We start from the raw sequence: 20,561 nt of genomic DNA, 5'->3' as shown, positions 1-20,561 counted from the left end.
TATCACCTGAACTTTATAGAAACATATTGTAAGCGTCCCGAACTATATGAGAATTACGTTCAAGTAAATAGATCTGTCGATATTCAATTAGCACTTGTCGTGTAGCCTTAGAAATTCAAGTTTTTCAAACAAAATAATTGTTTAAAAAATGTTTTAATTAATTATATCACCGGAACTTTACAGAAACATATTGTACGCGTCCCGAACTATATGAGAATTTCGTTAAAATAAATAGATCTGTCAATATTCGAATAGCACTTGACGTGTAGCCTTAGAAATTCAAGTTTTTCGGGCAAAAGAATTGTTTAAAAAATGTTTTAATTAATTATAACGCCGTAACTCTTTAAAAAACCATTATACGCGTACAGAACTATATAAAAACTGCGTTGAAATAGACATAATTGTCAATATTCGATTTGCATTTCACGTCTAGCCCAAAAATTCAAGTTTTTCGGGCAAAATAATTGTTTAAAAAATGTTTTAATTAATTATATTACCGGAACTCTTTAGAAATTTATTGTACGCGTCCGGAACTATATAAGAATTCCGTTAAAATAAATAGAACTGTCGATATTTGAACAGCATCTCACCTTTAGCCCTCAAAAGTCAAGTTTTTCGGACAAAATAATTGTTTAAAAAATGTTTTAATTAATTATATCACTGGAACTCTTTAGAAAATTATTGGACGCGTCCGGAACTATATGAAAACTGCGTTAAAATAAATAAATCTGTCGATATTCAATTAGCACTTAACGTCCAGCTTTCAAAATTCAAGTTTTCCGGACAAAATAATTTTTAAAAAAATGTTTTTATTAATTACAACACCATAACTTTTTTAAAAACTATTGACACACGTTTAATCGGCATCGCGGAAAAGCGACAACAATACTTCGAGAGATGCGAGTATTGATGCCATGCCCTTTTTTAGAAAGGATTCTTACTTCTCCCCCCCCCCTTTCTCTCTTTCTCTCTCTCTCTCTTTCTCTTCTTCTCGTATATTTTTTATTTGGCTCTTTTTTCTTTTTCCCTGATTTCTTGTAATTATTTCAATCAGCTATCAAAAGTGACAGTTTGACAGCTGAAAATGACACGAAGTAGTTTGACAGCTGGAAATGACACGAAGTGAAGACAGTCACAACGCACTTAACAACTTTATAGCGAGACAGCCAATCAGCATCTCGGAAAAGCGGCAACAATAAATTCGATTCGATTTAACATCTCCTTTTTTAGATAGGATACGGAACGTCCACTACGTACATTTTTTTAATCGTCTGCGTGCTGCTTGCATGACATTGCCATGACATTATTTATGACCTTTGGTATAAAAATCATTGACTGAAACAGAGTTGTGAGAATTTATAAATTTTCTTATTAAGATAAAATATTAGTAAAAAACTTTTGCATAATCATTGCATGCAAAATTATAAAAGAAAAAATTTTATTGATTTATTTATATTCCTTATAACGTCAATATAAAACAGCAAATATGAGATATTAATTTATGAGATAAAAATGTAACATATGCAATGAAAAAAAGTTCCAGATAATAATAATCAGATTAGCATATCAAACAACTCATTAGAGTAACAAACAGATATTAAACTAGATGGAAATTTGACTCATTCAATGAAAATGAAATCATCAGAATGTCTGTAAAAAAGAAAATAAATACCTAACTATCACTTAAATGGATAATTCGTTTTCTGGAATATTTCAATAATTTTATTCCTAATACGTAATCGGATTTTTGTTCGATCTAAATATCTGTTTGTTACTTTTCGAAAGAATAATTTAATCAACCGGTTTTCTCAGTGTCAGATTAATAGTTCTATCGTAGTTATAATGCATAGTTATATACTAAAAATAATAAAAATATGAGCAAAAATATGCAGTTATAATAAATTAAATATTAGACCGATAAATATTACACTTAAAATAAAAATAAAATTGTTTATTCGGATCTGTAACGACTTTTATGCTGAATATATTTTTTTGCGAATTTAATATTTCCAACATTATGTGTAAAGTTTTTATAAGACTTTTTTCTTATAAAATGATTTAAAAAATAATAGCTAAAATGGGTAAAATATCAAGAACCGTAAATATCAAGAAATCAGTTATTTTTCAAAACTTCCAACAGTACAATCAGTACACCACCAATTTCATTTGTTAGCGAATGGTTAAAATTAGTTTTAATTTTTTATTGTTAACTCAGCGAAAATATAAATACACATTATTAAAAAAGCATTGTGTAATGTAAACATAGTGTTTGACATCTAAATAACAGTTTGGTATTAATATCATCTAAAATTTTTGCTTGTTTATCATAAGTAAATTAAACAGAAAATTATTTTAAAAAATTAAAGTCTTAAACAAACATTCTTTACACACACACGCACGCACGCACGCACGCACGCACGCACGCACGCACGCACGCACGCACGCACGCACGCACACACACACACACACACACACACACACATATATTTACTTATTTATATTTATTTATATAACTTTTAAATTAAAATTCATAAAGATTATTTAATGGTCCTTTAGAATCATTTTTAACTATTAAAATTTTATAAAATTTTAAAGATGTAAAAATACGTTAGGAGTTTTAGTATAAAAATCTCAAAATGTATGCATGTGTGCATGCGTTATCGTAATTTGTAGAGATATACCATTTCTATCAATATCGCACGTAATTCAATCAATTATTAGTATAATTAACATCGTTAGCTTTTCATTTTTATACGCATTTTATAAGTGCGTTCTGAATATAGATGTTCTATCAGTCACGACTTAATTATCGTAAAAAAAATACAGTGAACGAAATTATTTCCTAATCTAACATTCTTAATACATAAATAACTTATCGGTATTACCCCTAACAGCAAAGATCGCAAATCTCATGGCAAGGGGAACGTAATGTCACCATGATATCACCTGTGACGAAACGTATATTCACATGTCGCCGTGATATATCACTTAATTCTAATCTTTTATTATAGGAGAAATGATATTATGGCAAAGTCACGATGACGTGCAAATGTCCGCTTCGTCACAGCGTGATATTGCCATAAAGTCATGGGCTGTATTCCGATATTACTGCCAGTACTGAAAATCTATAATGTACGTAATGTAAATTGCAGATTTTTAATAGTGGCAGTAATATCGGAATATGTTGCCACGGTGATATTATTTTGCGACAAAGCGGACATTCGTATACGTTATCGCGACTTCGCCGTGATCAGCTGTTGTATCATTTGCGATCTTTTGCTATATAAATATGTCTCATCCATGTCCAGGAATTAATGTATGACATTGATTACTAACTGGTTTGATCTGTTTCCAACGTAAACAATCTCAGTATCTCACTGTGTCATGCGTGTGTACGATTCAAGTGATTAACAATGCGAATTTTTATAACCTCCGAACTCCAAACACGCGCGACGTAAGTATTCGAACTGATTTAAATGACGTATGTGCGCGAGCCGTTATGCGCGTCGCGCTGCACATGTAACCATTTTTGACACAGAGGTGCTCAATTCGAGTTCCGCGTGACCTCTAACCGTTTTTTGTAAAGCTATTCTCTCCTTATCAACTCATTTTTGTCGATCGATAAAACGAGCTTTTCTCAACTCGCCACTCGCCCAAGACAGCAATGTAAACAAAAAACTTCTGGGAGATGCATTTACGTCTTGCTTTAATTGATAAAAATGTATGAATATTAACAGATTGAACCTTGACATCCTATGACTAATTCTATGTAAAGATAATTGAAATAAAATAAAGTGACAGTTGCGCGATTTTATTATCGAAATGCGTGGGAAGGAAACATACGTTTATGACCTAGTTCTTATTGGGAACCTCTTTAACAATCGACCAATTGCGCATACTAATGCGCAGACGTAATAGCCTTGTCGTACCGTGAATAATAATGTGATATGTGTGAAGTAATTCCGTGCATTCGTACGAGCACACGAGCAAGCGCATGTCCGCAGAAAAAAAACATAATTGATTTTTTATAATTCATCATGATTACGATACAAACAAGTGTAAAGAGACGTGAAGTCTCATTCTCATCACTTGAGGTTATATATATATTGTCTCGGATGTTGCCTCCGAGAATCATTATGTGTGGGACTTATGAAATGGCATTATGTACGATAACAGTAATTAATCGCGATTCGTCATCGCATGTTCAGCGCTGTTAGTCTAAAGTATCATGTTCTCTCAATAGTTCGCAGATTTGAATTGCGTTAGCTGGACGTTACATAGATTATTGGTACCAATTCTCCTCTTTCATCATGATCAAGGAAAAAATGGAAGTACATGAAAATCGTGCGAAAAGGCAGTCGTGCCGTGAATTTTGGCACAGCCTACCAGAACGTATATCTAGAACGGTGGAACATTTCTTTTATCGGTAAGTCTTTTATCTTGGAATCTTCAAGTGCATGGACTGAACACAACTCGTCAGTGACAAGCAGTGACCAAGTGCCAGAAGCAAGTACCAAACTGTTTAACAATGAAGTGCTACTGTTGCAGACTCGGAGTACACATCGCTCAAAATCCATACAAATGGATGCTCGGATGTCTCTTGGTGATATCAGTCTGTATTCTAGGCCTGTTACGTTTTAGACAAGAGAAAAATCCTATTAATCTTTGGGTACCACCAGGCACTGATTTTGTTACAGATACCCAATGGCTAATGTCACATTCTTTGGAATCTCTGCGAATGCAAACCTTTATGCTAACTGGAGATAATGTATTGGAACAACAAGCACTTATCAGGGTAATGTAATGAATAACTTATTTTGTGTTTCTCAATTACCATGCAATTGATTATAATAAACTATCAGTGATGCACAAATATATATTTAAATTTGTTCCAGTTAAATGAGATCACTAAACAAATGATTTTTGTTCGGACACCAGCTGAGAACATTTCTTGGACAGATGTTTGTATGAAGTAAGCATTGGATGAAATTAGAAATTATATAATTTGCATATGTAATACTAAAGATTATATAATTTATGTATATTATATAACGCAAAATTTTAAGCCAGTTTGATCCAAGAAAGATATGATCAATTGTACTCACAAAAGAAATTTTTTTACAGAATTCCCATTGTCAATGATCCTGTGTTCAGAAGTAAAAGACAAACTTCTCTGGAGGACAATTTTTTTGATGACGATTTCACTGAAGTTGATCAACCATTTGAGCCTTCGGTTCATGTAGATAATAACATGTATTGCAGCATAGTTGAGAGCTTACCTAAGGGTTGCCTTTTGTTTAGTATCTTAGATATATGGAATTTTGATAGTGCTAAAATTGAAAGAGATACCATAGAAGAAATTATCACAAAAGTAAATACAGTAAAAGTGAGTCCCACATTGGGCCATGCTGTAAATTTCAGTGAGTTTTTGGGAAACGTAACTCTAGATGAGAGAGGTAGAATTATTGCTGCGACAGCTATAAGGACTCATATGATGGTTCATGTTAATTTCTTCAATGTGGACATGGATAAACTTGGAAACATGGCAGGAACTGCTGATTGGGTAAGGTGAGTTTATGTCAAGGCCTGAATTATACATCTCGATTTAGCTTAATAAATAAATATTATATAAGAAACATAGACGAGTTTATAATAAATTAAATTTTATATTATTAGAAATATTTGGAAGATAGATCTTATAAAAGTTGAAATATTTCTTTAAAAGCTTTTAATATAATAATATAATTTAGGCCTTTTATTATAACAACATAACATGGATTTGTGAATTTCATTTAGAAACAATATGATATTAAAAAGATCTCACACACACACACACACACACACACACACACACGCGCGCGCGCGCGCGCGCGCACGTATGTATATATAATTTTGATTTTGATTTCGCTATCTATAGAAGAGGCTAGGATTATTTGCATAGACTATGATCAGTAGTCATTTCTTCATTGTTTGTGATTTATATCTTACAGTTAAAGTTGCTCTTAGGTATTATTTCAATATGTCATCTATGACTGTAGTTATTCTTAGTTTCTTTCGACATTATTCAAAATGGTCTTGAAATAAAATTTTATTATGAATATGGGTCTATGTATCTATAATGTGGTGCTATTTAAATGATAATTTACATGCATTTTTTAAGCATCTTTTATAGCCAAGTCATTCATGCTAGAATTAATTTTTATTATTTTACAAGCACAAAAAGATTCTTTAGCAATTCTTACATCTATTTTAACATCAATACATTCTTCAGAAGTATTTGTGTGATTGTTAATTAAAAAAAAACTTATATAAATGTTATAATTAATTTTAGTTGATGAAATCAAAGAGCAGTTTTCATATAAAAATTTATAACTTTGAAACAAAAATAATTAAAAAAAAAAACTTTCATATTTTAAAGTTGACTTTTCAAATAAAAAAAATAATTCAAATGTAAAAATAAAAAAAAAATTTTAATAATTGTAAAAAGTACTTCGTACACGATACAGTCGTATCCCGTAAATAATTTTCTAAAACAATGTACCAAATAATATCTGTTTTATAGATATCAAACTTTTTTAGGAAGGAAATAGAGGTTGTTATAGCATTCATTATATTATGTTTCAGACTAAATGCATGGATCACTTGCATTGATATGTATAAACAGAAAATTACATAATAATTTGTTTCTATTGTAAAATATTATATATTATATTTATTATTGTTTTTTCTTTGATATAAAAGTATTTTAATTATTAATTACGATGTTTTTTTTATTGTGATCATGTTTTTTTACTATATTTACAAATTATTCATAATTTTAATCTGTATCATTACATCTTATTTACATAATAAATGGAAATTAATTTATTGAATAAAAGCCAATTATTTATATCTAGGCAACAGATGAGGTATTGAAATGGGAATTAGCTTACTTGGAAAATATTAAAAATTTTTCAAACCAACTGGAAAGTGAGAGAAATACAAATAATTCATTGACGCTTTATTACGAAGCTGGTAGAAGTTATGGAGATATCTCTAGTACATCTATGTTTCAAGATATAGATAAATTAATTGTAGGAATTTTATTAATGTTTTTGTATGTCTTAACAATTTTGTCGAATTACAATTGGGTGGAATGGCGGGTACGTATTATCATTACGAGAATAATAACTTTTAGATTTAGATACTTCTGTTTAATGAAAGTTCTTTCGGCAGTTTTGTCTTACTAGTACTGGTCTTTTATGCGTGGGTGGTGCATTTATACTTGCGGTAGGGCTATGCTCTCTGATTGGAATCCCGTACGGTCCGGTGCACACCTCGTTGCCATTTATGCTCTTGGGTCTAGGCATAGACGATATTTTTGTATTTAATGCATCTTGGAAGAAAATACACACAGATGAATCAAATTTAAATAAGCCATTAACAGAAAGAATCGGCCTCGCGTTAGGTCATGCTGGTTCTGCTATCACTATTACCTCGCTTACCGACGTCGTGGCATTTATCATCGGTGCTTCTACAGTATGTACAGAATTATAATACATAATTTAAAAGTGAATAATATTAACCATTGTCACTTATTCACGATTTAATTTTTGTTTTTTTATTTAAATACATATATTTACGTTTTGAAAAAATAATATATATAATTATTTATAAAATATATTTTTGATTAAGTAATATATTGTTTTTTTTCTTATAAATAATAACTTAATTAAACGAATTAATTCTTTTTATTTGTATATTTATAAATTATAACTTTTATTATGTATATATATTCTCAACAATAGTTTATATGAGAGTACATTTTTGTATAAAATTTATATATTTTTATATAAAATGTTGGTTATATTTTTTTATGTTTATTTCTATATGAAAAAATATAATAATATATTATTACGATTTGATTCAAATAAATTAGTTTCAGCATGTATCTTTAAAATTATTAAGTCAACCTTTATTTTTTGCATTGAAACAATTACATAATAATATAATATCGCGTGTACGCTTAATTATAATATATATGATACCTTTTTCTAGATATTACCGTCACTTCAGTCATTTTGTATCTACGCTGCAGTCGGTGTTTTTGTGACATATTTACTACAAACCACTTTTTTCATTGCTTGTTTTACCTTGGACTCTAAGAGAATAGAACTAAAAAGAAATGGAATCTTACCGTGTATCGTGCATGAAAACTTTACACCCAAGGTATCAGATGCGAGCGATGAAATTTCCTGGAAATTTATAAATTTTCTGTACTCGAGGATAGTATTGACCACTCCTGGAAAAATTATTATAATATTAATTACTCTTATAACGATATCTACAAGTATTGTAGGTTTGCTTCAACTAAAACAATGGTTTGATCCAAAGTGGTTGTTGCCAGAAGAATCATACTTATCTCAATTTTTAAAAATTGAAACTCAAGTATTTCCTAATCTAGGATTTGAAGCTTTTGTTCTTATGGGAGATGATATTGATTATTCCTCTGAATTTTCTAAAATAATATATCTAACAGAACGTTTTCAGAACGCATCTTTTACGCAGAAAATAGAACCTTGGCCGATTAATTTCGCAAAATTTGTATCGACATATTATGCTACAGGTTATTATAATATTTATTTGGGTCGTTTGTCTTAAGAGTTGCGAAACAAAAATTTTAACTTATTTTCGAAAGATGCGTTTCCACCTTTGAATTAATTTATATTCAAAAATTTACTTTCAGTCGTAAAAAAATGGATTTCATGTAAAGCTTTTAAGACAGACGGATCGTTTGTTGATTAATTAAATAATTTTATAAATTAATCGAATGTTTTTCTTTTATTAGATTTAAAAACTACCAAGATCACAGATGACAAATTCCATCTTTATCTATCGAAATTTCTTTTTAGTCGAGCTGGTGGTAAATATCAGAGGAATTTCTTTTTCAAAGAAAAGCTCAGATGTGGTAAAAATGCTCCACGGATTGTAGTAGCAACTATTGACTTCAACTTTAGACTCTTTAACAATCCTGACAAATGGATTCCAGCGATGGATAATAGTAAACTCCTATCGAAAGAAGCACAAATTCACGGATATGTGACAGTGTGGTGTAAAATGTTTGCACCATGGACTACCAATAAACTAATCAGTCAGGAAGTACTGCGAAACATCATCCTAGCATTAGTTTGCGTTATGGGTACTACAGCGTTTCTCATCGCCGAAATGCAGACTTGTTGTTGGATTTTACTTTGTGTACTTCTCACGTTGCTAAACGTGTGCGGCTTCATGTATTTTTGGGGACTAACGATAGATGTGGTATCCTGCATTGGTGAGTACTTTTTTTATTTTCACTCCATAATTTGTAGTTTTGTTATTCTATTTATAAAGATAGATATATATACATCTACATATAACTACGAAAAATATTTAATAAAATAGAAGTAAAACAATTAAATATCAAGGACAAATAAATCCCTAATGAGCTAGATCATTTAATATCATTTATAAAGTGAACTTGATTATTACGCACAGTCACAGTCACAGTCATCTCTAGATTCAGTAAAAATCATTTACAGGTCTCGAGTTGGGCGTCGGTTTAAGTGTGGATTATGCTGCACACGTCGCACATGCTTTTCTAAATGCTGAATCGCGAGAAGACGACAATAATGCTCGCAGAACTCGAGCGTTAATCGCGGTCAGACACATCGGTGCAGCGGTTGCATATGGCGCAGGTTCGACACTTCTCGCCGTATCGATGTTGGCTTTCTCGTCTTCTTACGTATTCACCGTCTTTTTCCGGATATTTAGCCTAGTAATTTTATTCGGACTCTGGCATGGATTGTTTCTATTACCGGTCGTATTAAGCAGTATTGGACCACAAAGTTTACGCGTGACGCAACAACCACAACCCATGTCCGAGAAAGCCATTACTGCGACCGATGATGAAGATTGAAACAAAAATATAAATAGTTTACTTAGGCAATGCTCTTTCTTTATCAATAATATTTATTTTTGGTTCAATAAACATACAAAATTATTACACTATCCGTACTATTAATCACACATTTATACAAAAATAATAATTAATAATAATAATAATTATAATAATAGTCTGATAACTTAAAAACGTCATTATTTATAGATTTTTTATATATGTATATATATTACGATTAAAAAATTAAGAAATATTAAAAAACAAGTACAAAATAATGTAGCAAGATTGATATAGATTTATTATCAATTATCATCGATCGGAAAGGAACATGACTATTATAAACATAACGTAATCATGTTTTGTTGGATGCGTTTATCCTTTATGTATAATCATAATTAATATTTATGACGTAAAAATGAGCGGCGAGGGAGCGACCTCGGGATTGATTGGCAAGCTCCCTCCGCTGCCTCTCTCAGTCTTGCACAATCCATCTGACATTCGTTCAGTCATTCGTTCATGCAACTCTTCCATCTTCTTTGTCTCTTTTTCAAGTTGTTTTTTTTCAACTCTCGTAACCCAATCCGATGTATTTGATTGACGCATCTTCGATTGACGGCGACGAGAGGAAAGAAAATTCACAATTTGAACAAGACCTACAGAGAAGTGGTAATATAAGATAGCCAGATATTCGTACACATTCGCACACTAGCGTACATCGGAAACACTCTCGGAGGCGCGCACGTTGTCTCCAACATTCAAGCATACGGTAGTTAGACTGCCGGGGGGCAGCAAGCCACGCATGAATGATACGATGATTAAGTTATTACACATCTTAGTTAAGTTGAATTTTACAAATCGGGATTCGTATATTCCGTAATTGATGAGGAACCATCGATACAATAATAATAATAAGAAGAATAATAAGAATAATATTTACTTAGCAAAACGTGCCGATCGGTAATTGTGGCGAATGACGCGTGATGTGAGCACAGTTAGTTGCGTTAAAAGACGGGATGTCGAGGTACTGGAGAAGATTCGGGGGGAGGGGGGAGTCTGGCTCAGGAGACAAAGGACGACGAGGATCCACGATGGGTCGATACACGGCCGGGAATGTTACGCGAGGGAGAGGCTGAACTCGAGGACGACGGTGACGAGGGCGTTGGACTGTGAGGGAATCTGTTCGCCGGGGGTTTCAAGGTACACGCACTTGAGGGGTACACCGTGGGAAAGACACTCAGGGCAGACAGACACCGACATAGAGACTAGGCTACCGACTATACGTTAATATCTATCTAAACGTTTAATTAGCGTACGCACCGCGTACACACTCGGTACGCCCGCACCTCCGCTCGCCTTTCGCGCGTAATCGATTTACGGAGGGCGCGTTAGAAGCACTCTCGCCATGTTTCGTTTTCTTTTTTCTCCTCTCTCTTTCTCGGCTCTTTTATTGTTTTATTATAATCAGCGGTCGCGTCATAGTCGTGTCTCTTTTCCTTTTTTTTTATAGTAAACACTATGTAGTCTTTATTACTCAAGCTTATGCCCAAAAATCTACCAGAGGCACTTTGGGTTTATTAGTACCATTTGAAGTCGGCGTGCGCGGGGGAGGGTACCGCACGCCCCGTTCTCTTGTGCACGGAACAGCGGGCGAGTACGCGATTCACGCGCTTCATTCTTGAGGGAAACCGTTGGTTGTCGGATCGTTCAATTAACACATTATCGTCATTAGTTTATATTGTTTCTCGCACCTTTCTTTCTTGTCGCGTAATTATTACCCTGTCTGGCGATGTGTCTTCGCCACCGCGTAGATTCCACCCTCTGTCTGTCCCTTCCTCCAACTTTCCACCCCGCCCTCCCCCAATTCCTTTTCCAGTATAAGCCTACCAACATCTCCATTTATTTTTACCCACTCTTCCTTACCTTTCCACCACGATCTTCCGATGTTTTTTGAGCAATAAATACTTTCTCCACGTATAACTGCACATTGAATTGACGCACAGGACACATGCACACACGCATACATGTCGGGCAGTCGTCATTCGCTACCAGCCGTACACATTGACAGAACGTCGTGTTAAATGCTGTAAGCTCGAAGAAACAATCAATCGAATCACATTAGCTATTTATCCTTTCCAAGAGTATGTAAAATCATACCAGGATCAGACAACTTTATCTGTATGACAACTGTAGATCGGGCTTGTCGCCCGATTTACAGATGACATAGTATTTTGGCAATTTGTGCGTAAGAAGAGCATGATCAGACAAATTTTTTCATCGATGCAACAATTCTTTAGTAATGTCAGTACCCACACACGAAATTCCAAAATGTGTGTGTGTGTGTGTGTGTGTGTGTGTGTGTGTGTGTGTGTGTGTGTGTGTGTGTGTGTGTGTGTGTGTGTGTGTGTGTGTGTGTGTGTGTGTGTGTGTGTGTGTGTGTGTGTGTGTGTGTGTGTGTGTGCGCCTCTTTTTACGATACTGTGCAATGCTTTCGGCTCTCGATCAAACACACATCCATTCGCGTGGCTCACTTTCACGCACACCAATATGGCTACATCCACAGAGTTAATGTTACGCTTTTAATTAATGATTATCAATTCAATATCAATTCAATATCAATGTATTACAATCAGACAATACTCAACAGTGATCGTTATTCATTATATATTACAATAATTAAGAGTGACAACAACATGACGACGGAGGCGTTGAAGCATTACAAGGGAGAGAAAGAGAGAGAGAGAGAGAGAGAGAGGGGGGGGGAGGGGGGGGATAGTAGTATGTAGATGAATTGCAAGAGAATGAAGGAAGAGCAGGAAAACTTCGATGGTGGACATGTTACAAGTAGTATGAAGAGGAGGGAAAGAGAGAGAGAGAGAGATTGAGAGATAGCAATGGACGTAAGGATGAGGGACGAAAGGATAGAGGTTATCGATAATTATGGAATAGCGACGATGACATCGGTGGATGCACGACGATAGGAATGAACGATTAAATGGCGAAATGGAACAATGAGTCGCAGAGACCAAGGAGGGGAAGCACGCACACTCAACACAACCGTCACATCGAGCTGGCCTCGCGCGTGGCCATAGTCCATAGATTAATTACTTACTAACTAATACACAGTCTGTCTCCGTTGCGCGGATGACTTTTTCCCTCCCTTCAGCTTTCCTTCTCGAGCGCCGTGTAAGTATACATAATACACCATATTAAATACGCACGTGCGCGCGGTACGGCGCTGCCGAGTTATAGAGCGCGCGGCAGCGCGCTTATAAGCGTGTGAGCAAGCGAGACTTTCTTAGGTCTCGTTTTGTGTGATAACGTTATGGCAAAATAACTCGGCGCGGGATATCGTCCTACCTGCTCGCACGCGCGCCTCCACATCGGATACTAGATATACGCACACGCACACAGGCATGCTTGCGCCAGTATAAAGTGTATATATGTACACATATACATACGACATATCATCCATACATATATATATATATATAATATACCCATATCGTTTACTTATTTCATCGTTATCGGTAATTATCATTATCTCTTAAAATTCGTCAGTTCTCGTAATTCAAAAAATTTCAGCTAGAGTAGCGGTGGATGGAAATGTTTCTTCGTTAAAAATTACCAGATCACCGAGATCACGGCGCCGGCAATCGATCGTTTTTTTTTTTTCATTTTTAAACACATTTACAAATTATCGATCGATATCGCGGTTGATTCCCTCACTCGCGCCTCTTATCACTAGTGTGTGTTTCACATTATTACATTCATTTTTTAAATCACTCACGGTGCAAACGGGCGTGCGATCACCGCGCGACGAGGGAAACGTTCTCGCCCCGCTTTTACACTCGACTCGGCCATCGAGGGGTGATCGTACATTTAATATCCTATTACAATTATTCATGATTTTTGATATCTTATGTACAATTATGCGCGCACGCGACAATGTGCTTATGATTATGGCCACACTTACAAACTGGCGACCTCTGAGAAGACTTCCTCGACACATACTTTTAACACTTAGTCCTTTAATTAATTCCCAGTTAACTCGCGACATAATACCCCCCCCCCCTCCCATCCCCATTGGAATAACTCCAAAGTTCACTCGCGATTCGCGTTAAGCTGAGAAAACTGGCTTTTGCACGGAACCTGAGATAATCGATTTCAAGGTAGGCCAGTTCTCTTTATTCGCGCCGTTGATAATTATACTGCACCGCGATTGATCGCTCAGCAGGGTAACTCTTGACGAGCAGGTTTCGTCATGTGTTTCATGGAGTTCATGGTCATGCATCAGGGATTGTCCGCCGCCATTATATTGTGCACTTGCTCGAGCTTGTACGCCAGTCTCTGTTTCTGCGAGAATTCGTCCTCCTCGAGCGTGACTATTAGTTGTTCGTTGTATTTACCCGCGTATGTATACAGTTCGTATAAAGCACAATTCGTGTTAAATTCCGTTGTGTGCAACTGAAACAAAATTAGACGTTAATGCATTAGAAATTATCACCGAAAAAACTTTATTCCAACATTTATGCATTATAAATATAGAAATGGATAAATACCCTCGACTCTTCGGCAAGCATGGCATTCATGTCTTGATCGGATATGGCTGGCATGACTTTAATATCTGAGTAATAACGCTCTACCCATTCTTTGTACACTGGAATGTCCTTCGCATATAATAATTTCGAACTCGGAGAGTCCTTACCTAAGAACAGCAGAAGAAAAATCTTTATACACTTCTGACACTTTCAATTAATACGGACATAATGTAGGAAAGTGATAAAAAATACATACCTAATCTATGATCCGACGTCGAGCAGCTGTCCATGAACGTCTGCGCCACGACGGATAGACACGAGTCCACGATGTTGGACTTGTGTATATCGAAAATAAAATTCGGATTTTTTATGAGATTAACCCAAAACCTAAGAGGAAGGGAATTGCTCTTCCACGTGTGGACCACTTCCGGATCGGATATGCCGTGTTGCAGAGCTTGGTCATCCATGAAATCGAACATGTACTTGATAGCGAGAGGTAGCGCCGAGCCTCGATGGGCAGTACTGAATATTGTCTCGAACAGATCGTCGACAAACTTCTGGAGTGTACCTTTTGTCGCGAGTAACCTCGTCAAATAAATCTCCGAGACCATCTTATTACCGCGATCTCCCTCCTTTCGCGCATCGGAATCGTGGTGTTTAACAAGATGCCAAATCTTCATACCAGCTTCGATATTCTGATTAAGTGGTGAAGTAGCGCGAGAAAGCGGAGGACTCGCAGAACTGAATTTACTAAGATTCAAGGTTTCATATTTGTGCGATTTGTCCGTCTTCTCCGATAGAATCGAGAGATTATATATAGACGATTGTTTAGAAACTAAATTGAGCGACGCTCCGTCTGGTACCCTGTAATGATTTAAAGTGTTTCTCTTTTTCCACTCGCCCTCCGTCTTCGTTGTCGAGTCTTCGTCGTAGAGAATTAATCTGCCGGACGCACCAGTCCGCCATTCTGCAACATTTCATCAAGTATAATATGAGGATTACATGATTTTACATGAGATTTAAGTAATCAAATATGAAGGTTTTTTTACCGAGATCAAGATCCTCCTTTCGGGGTCTTTGACTGTACGGAGTTGCTCGATAGATTGTATCCAACGCTTTCTCCTTTACTTGAGATATTGTGTCGCAGTCAAGGACTTTGACTGGCACATTCTCCGTGTTAGGATCCATTCCGCTGACAAACACAGTTTGTTGGGATATCGAAACATAAACCGTCTGAAATTATAGGAGAATTGTAGTAGGAAGTTATTTATTATAAAGCATTGATTTGTGCTATTGAAATATTGCTGTTTCTTTACCATTGGCTTAAAGTCGATAGATTGTCGGATCAGTTTTTCTTCGGACAAGGAATATCGTGCTTCCGACGTAATCGCATCGACAGGACCCTTATCGACTTGCTGTTTTACCGCGCGGAACAATACATACAATGGTTCGCCGGCGCATTCTCTCATGAATTTGTACAAGAGAAATGTGAACCAAGCAGAAAGCATTTTCTCAGCGACGCTCTCAGTTCTACAAAATATATAAGTGTCGTAAAAATGTCTTCAATATCGAGCATTAATAATTGAAAGTATAATCGCATACTTACCGTCTTAGGAATAACTTCGGATGACTCTTGCCTTCCGTGCATTTCTCGATAAGATCCGCCAGCAACGTTTTCAGGATGTCCGTGCAATATTCCATTTTGCTCTGTAGCGTAACCATAATCAGACTGGCAACATTAACTCGATCTCTCATTGAGAAGTAACGATTGCTCTCGAGCGTTCGTACGAATAACAATAGGAAAGTTTTATTCATTATCAATTGACCGAATAATCGCAATCCTTTCTCCTTTCGTACAAGTTCTGGCCTATCCCACTGCAGTACTGGACTATTGTCATCGCTGGGGAATAATATCATCATTGCATAAGTGCGATAATCGAGGAAGGGTATCCCACCACTGGTAAGATCTCCTGTGAGATCAGTCATTTCTGTCTGTAATTCGGCAAAGGCCTCCTTACATTCGGCAGCGACTCGTAGCTCGAGAATATCCATCTGTTCCTGCATATTTTTCAACACGCGATTGCTCTCCGTAGACTTTCTGCGATAGGCGATAAGGAACGCTATGAATACGAATACTAAGATCATGATGGCGGCGATTATGCCGATGAGCGCAGGTTTCGACAACGGCCCGTTCAGTCCGGCTGGCAGTGCGTAGCTAAGCTTGCCAATGTTGTAACGAAGCGTACCACCTACTATCAGCACCACCTCTGGCAGTTCTTGTTTATTAGGCATACCGAGGGCATCAATAGCCGGTGGTTGCGTCAAAGGTGGTCGACAGGTGAGTTGTTGTCGCGATAAGGATGTGACATTGCAGAAGGCGTTACCGATTTGAACAACCACATCGGATTCTTGACAGGCACGATCAAGGTGTTGACCATTGATCGTCAAATAGTCACTTTTGTAATATTTGACTTCTTCATCAAAGACCTCGTAAATCGGATTTGGATACAGAAGAAAGTGATTAAATCCGTGCTGCGAGAGATTTTGCACACCGGTAACATTGTCCATGCGGAAACCATATTCAAGAGAGAGCGGACGTTCGGCATCCAGTACCACGTGTTCTGGCACTTCGATAGTTGGCGATTTGCACACCATGCTTTCTTGACTGTGTACCTCGCACTGTGATACGAACATTTTCTCATCATAGTAGACGTACATTTGTGGACTTTGTATGTAACCAAGGTTTTTACCAGTTACTGAGATTTTTATTCCACCTGCCGGAATTCCTTTTGGAACCTTCATTTGACCGGCCACGCCGCTTTCCACGCTCTCAATTGTCGGATCATCGACATATTCAAAGAAGCCATCATACAAACGCTTGCCACCATCAAAGGACATCTTTAGCATGCCGCTCCGCTTTCGATCACTTGGACTCGTCATGCAAAGAGCCTCGTTGGGTTCGGCGCTTATTATGGAGCAAGGTAACTCGTCGATATCAGCATGAATAGTACTACCGGCGTTCATATAATTACCGGTGATCTTGATAGTAGTACCGCCGCTCAAAGGTCCATACTTAGGTGATATAGAGATGATCTGTGGATCTACAAATTCAAAATTGTAGTCTGATTCGCCGCGGAAATCTTCGATCTTGACAATGACGGGTCCGCTTCTGCCTTCCTGCGTACCAGGTCCATCGACTCGACAAACGATTTGCTTTGTTCGAATGTAAAGTTCTTCATAAGGTAGGCATCGCATACCGGCCACGGTAACACCACCGACTATGTCCTGCAATGTATTAAATATTATATGTATTAAATAAATACATTTTATCGATATTAATGACAATAAAAGTTTAACGTGCAAAATATATAAATGTTAAAATGAAATTCTATAATTAAAACATCTTTAAATATTGCATGCTAATATTTTAAAAAATTAAATTTTGCTTATTTAAGAAAGAATAGGATAGAAAATTGGTTTCTCTAATTTTATGTTTAATTGTGACGATATAATTTATTTATATTTTTATAAATAAAAATTTCTAATACATACCTTAAAAGTATGTACATTTTTTAAAAAGTAAATTTTAAAAAACTTTAAAAAAATATTAATTTTTAGTCATTAGTAATTTAAATCTTTATTTCGCTATATAATAAGACTAAATAATAATTCGTCGTCAGTTTATTCATTAAAATCAATTAGTATATGTTTTGCCAAGTCTTTTTTGCGATTTCAAAACTAAATATCTTACTTTTTTAATATAATTTTAACACGTTAATATTTTAATTTATCCTAAAAGATTTTTAGGCTTATATAATGTCTTTAAATAACAGCGAATTATGACTTATTAAGCAATGCTCTAAGGCACTTTCAAAAATGTTTTATAAACTTCGTTTTTTCAAATTTCGAAATATTCTAAAAATGCATTTCTTAAGTAAAGTATTAGAAGAAATTGATTTTTTCGATTCATATCCTCGTTAACATTTATGTAATATCATTCTATCTTTCATTATAACATATAATTATGTAAACAAAAATGAGGACAAAGATAACTTATTGTATTTTACTTATGATGACGAAAAATAGACGAAAAAAAAAAATCGCGCTTTTCTTACCTTGAATGTCTTGCCAAGATTGATGCCGCGAATTGTCACGTTTGTATTGCCTTCCCAAGGGCCCATTACCGGCTCAAACGATTTTATCTCCGGATTTGGGCAGGTCTGGTTGCTGTTCAGCCACATGCCTGAGCCGCGGTCGCACTGATCTTTCACCTCGCATCTGTCCGAGCTCTGGCACCAGCCACATCCATACTTCGTTGGCAAAGCCAGGCACATGCCACAGTTGTCCGCCATGTCACGGCAACGGTATATCACAAGGTGTATATTGTCCGGATTATCCAAAGGTTTAGAACCGCCCCAGATCACTGCGAAAGGTACCGTGATGTTCGGTGCACGAGAGGTGTAAGAGAACTCTGTCTCTTCGCAGTAAATCGTGTCGGCCAACAGACGCGCGTTTACGCTTGTTACGCGACCCTCGATGTTGAATTGGCACACGAACCGTGTTTGTATAATAAATTGCTGAAAATTGTACAAAATGCATATTTGTATACATCTATTTCTCAACAGAATTCTGAATTCAATAATGTACTTAACTTTACGCATTAGAAAAACTATAAGAAAACTTAAGTATTCATTAAACTTATCATTTTACTTAAAAATAAAACTAAGAAAATTTGCGAAATTTTTGTAATTACATTAGTCTCAGAGTAAAAGATATATTGATAAAAGTCTAGTTACTAGTAATAATATTTTTCGATAGTAATAAAATAATCTTGTAACGTACCCCAATGATATGCACTTTAACTCGAATTGCCTTTTTGATACCGGAAGACACGAGGATCTCTTGAGATTCAGTAGCATTTATAGTGGGACAAAAACCTGGCCCACTCCTATAACTTGGTCCCATTCTCTGCAAAATATACGGAAGATTACTGAAAAGGCAAACTAATATTTTTACTTAAGCTATTAATGATAAAACAATTAAAAATTTCTAGACAATCTGTATTCAAATTTTATTTTGCTTGCACTATTTATTTCAATTTTACTCGATTTAATTTATGCATCGTTAGAGCATTCTTATTCAATTTTAGTCTACGTAATTATTTTAGACATTATGCAATTCAAATAAAAATAGAGAAGTTCTGAGCCTCGAGTTTTCATCAAAAATTATAAATTAATTGATAATCACGCATTAATATTCGTGAAGTAAACGCAACATTTTAACTTCGAAACGAATCGAGTTGATGTCGAAATGAAATTAGTCGATGCATGTTAACATGTATGCAACAACAGAATTGCCATTCTGTTTTCAAATTAGGTGTTTTGAGTTTGCAGCACATATGAATCGTTTATCTTGCCAAAATGATGTAAATTTATTTTGGAATCATAATGAGTTTTAGTAGAATATAAATATAGCAAAGCCACATTATATTGATTTTAGGATATTTTTTTTAAACTTATTTTCAAAATAAACGATTTAATATACGGACCATTACTGTTAATTATTCCATACAGAATCAAAGCATAACAAAGTATAATTTTAAATGCAAGTAAAAGTTATCAATATGAATGATATGTATATATTACAATTACTGTAGAATCTTAATATCTAATTTCTTATATTATCAGTTATTTAAAAATTCTTGTCATTCTTAAGACATTGGCTGAGTGTGTCTTAAAAGTGTGTTAATAATTAAGTCAAGTAAACAATTTTTATAGAATACAATTTTTCTTATTTTTATACTAATTAAAATGCGCTTTTCAATTTGCAATCAAATCTTCCAAAACTTGAAAATATCTCGTGATATTTTCTGGTAAGCCCTTTCTCAACAATTGATTTCGAATACAAAGGACATGTTCAACACGATTTTATTTAATAAACTGTTGCAACAATGAAACGACAATATTTTGGCTGGCGCACGGCTTTAGCATTTGTTTGCAACATACGATAAATTGTATTATATTATAAAGCTGGAATCACAATGTCACATGATGCATGATTTCTTGATGGTTAAGCTTGCATGTTGTTATGCCTGCACTAAAGGCAGT

At 35.2% G+C, this 20,561-nt stretch overlaps 2 protein-coding genes and 1 long non-coding RNA gene across 6 annotated transcripts in view; 1 reads left to right on the top strand and 2 right to left on the bottom strand.

The window, feature by feature from the left end:
• The window catches only part of LOC114255532, a 45,454-nt gene extending 41,704 nt beyond the window's left edge, over window positions 1-3,750 (bottom strand). Inside the window, exon 1 of the long non-coding RNA XR_004962189.1 lies at window positions 3,337-3,750. This is a non-coding gene — a long non-coding RNA (uncharacterized LOC114255532). The remainder of the gene's footprint in view (window positions 1-3,336) is intronic.
• Window positions 3,751-3,936: 186 nt separating this feature from the next.
• LOC105836680 (NPC intracellular cholesterol transporter 1) lies at window positions 3,937-10,100 on the top strand. 2 transcript variants are annotated; one of them, XM_028194596.2, is made up of 10 exons: window positions 3,937-4,164; window positions 4,244-4,426; window positions 4,549-4,795; window positions 4,896-4,972; window positions 5,125-5,563; window positions 6,897-7,142; window positions 7,216-7,518; window positions 8,038-8,605; window positions 8,828-9,310; window positions 9,558-10,100. In XM_028194596.2, exons 2-10 carry the CDS (start codon window positions 4,311-4,313, stop codon window positions 9,932-9,934), a joined length of 2,856 nt encoding a protein of 951 aa, XP_028050397.1. In that variant the 5' UTR covers window positions 3,937-4,164; window positions 4,244-4,310; the 3' UTR covers window positions 9,935-10,100. The 2 variants fall into 2 exon arrangements, with proteins under 2 accessions (XP_028050397.1, XP_012536328.1); XM_012680874.3 differs by lacking the exon at window positions 3,937-4,164 and having other exon boundaries at window positions 4,266-4,426; window positions 4,549-4,612; window positions 4,698-4,795.
• Window positions 10,101-10,196: 96 nt separating this feature from the next.
• The window catches only part of LOC105836679 (plexin-A4), a 271,831-nt gene continuing 261,466 nt past the window's right edge, over window positions 10,197-20,561 (bottom strand). For all 3 annotated transcript variants that reach the window (XM_036282806.1, XM_036282805.1, XM_036282807.1), the window contains 8 exons: window positions 19,297-19,422; window positions 18,570-19,031; window positions 16,061-17,739; window positions 15,771-15,984; window positions 15,504-15,687; window positions 14,711-15,421; window positions 14,476-14,621; window positions 10,197-14,380 (listed from right to left, as the gene is read on the bottom strand). In XM_036282806.1, the coding sequence (XP_036138699.1) occupies window positions 14,207-14,380; window positions 14,476-14,621; window positions 14,711-15,421; window positions 15,504-15,687; window positions 15,771-15,984; window positions 16,061-17,739; window positions 18,570-19,031; window positions 19,297-19,422 (3,696 nt within the window). In that variant the 3' untranslated portion in view covers window positions 10,197-14,206. The remainder of the gene's footprint in view (window positions 14,381-14,475; window positions 14,622-14,710; window positions 15,422-15,503; window positions 15,688-15,770; window positions 15,985-16,060; window positions 17,740-18,569; window positions 19,032-19,296; window positions 19,423-20,561) is intronic.

This window comes from Monomorium pharaonis, chromosome 2 (assembly GCF_013373865.1).
Source record: "Monomorium pharaonis isolate MP-MQ-018 chromosome 2, ASM1337386v2, whole genome shotgun sequence".
Taxonomy (NCBI): domain Eukaryota; kingdom Metazoa; phylum Arthropoda; class Insecta; order Hymenoptera; family Formicidae; genus Monomorium; species Monomorium pharaonis.
Note: the sequence above shows the minus strand (reverse complement) of the source record. Positions and strands in the feature narration are given on the sequence as shown.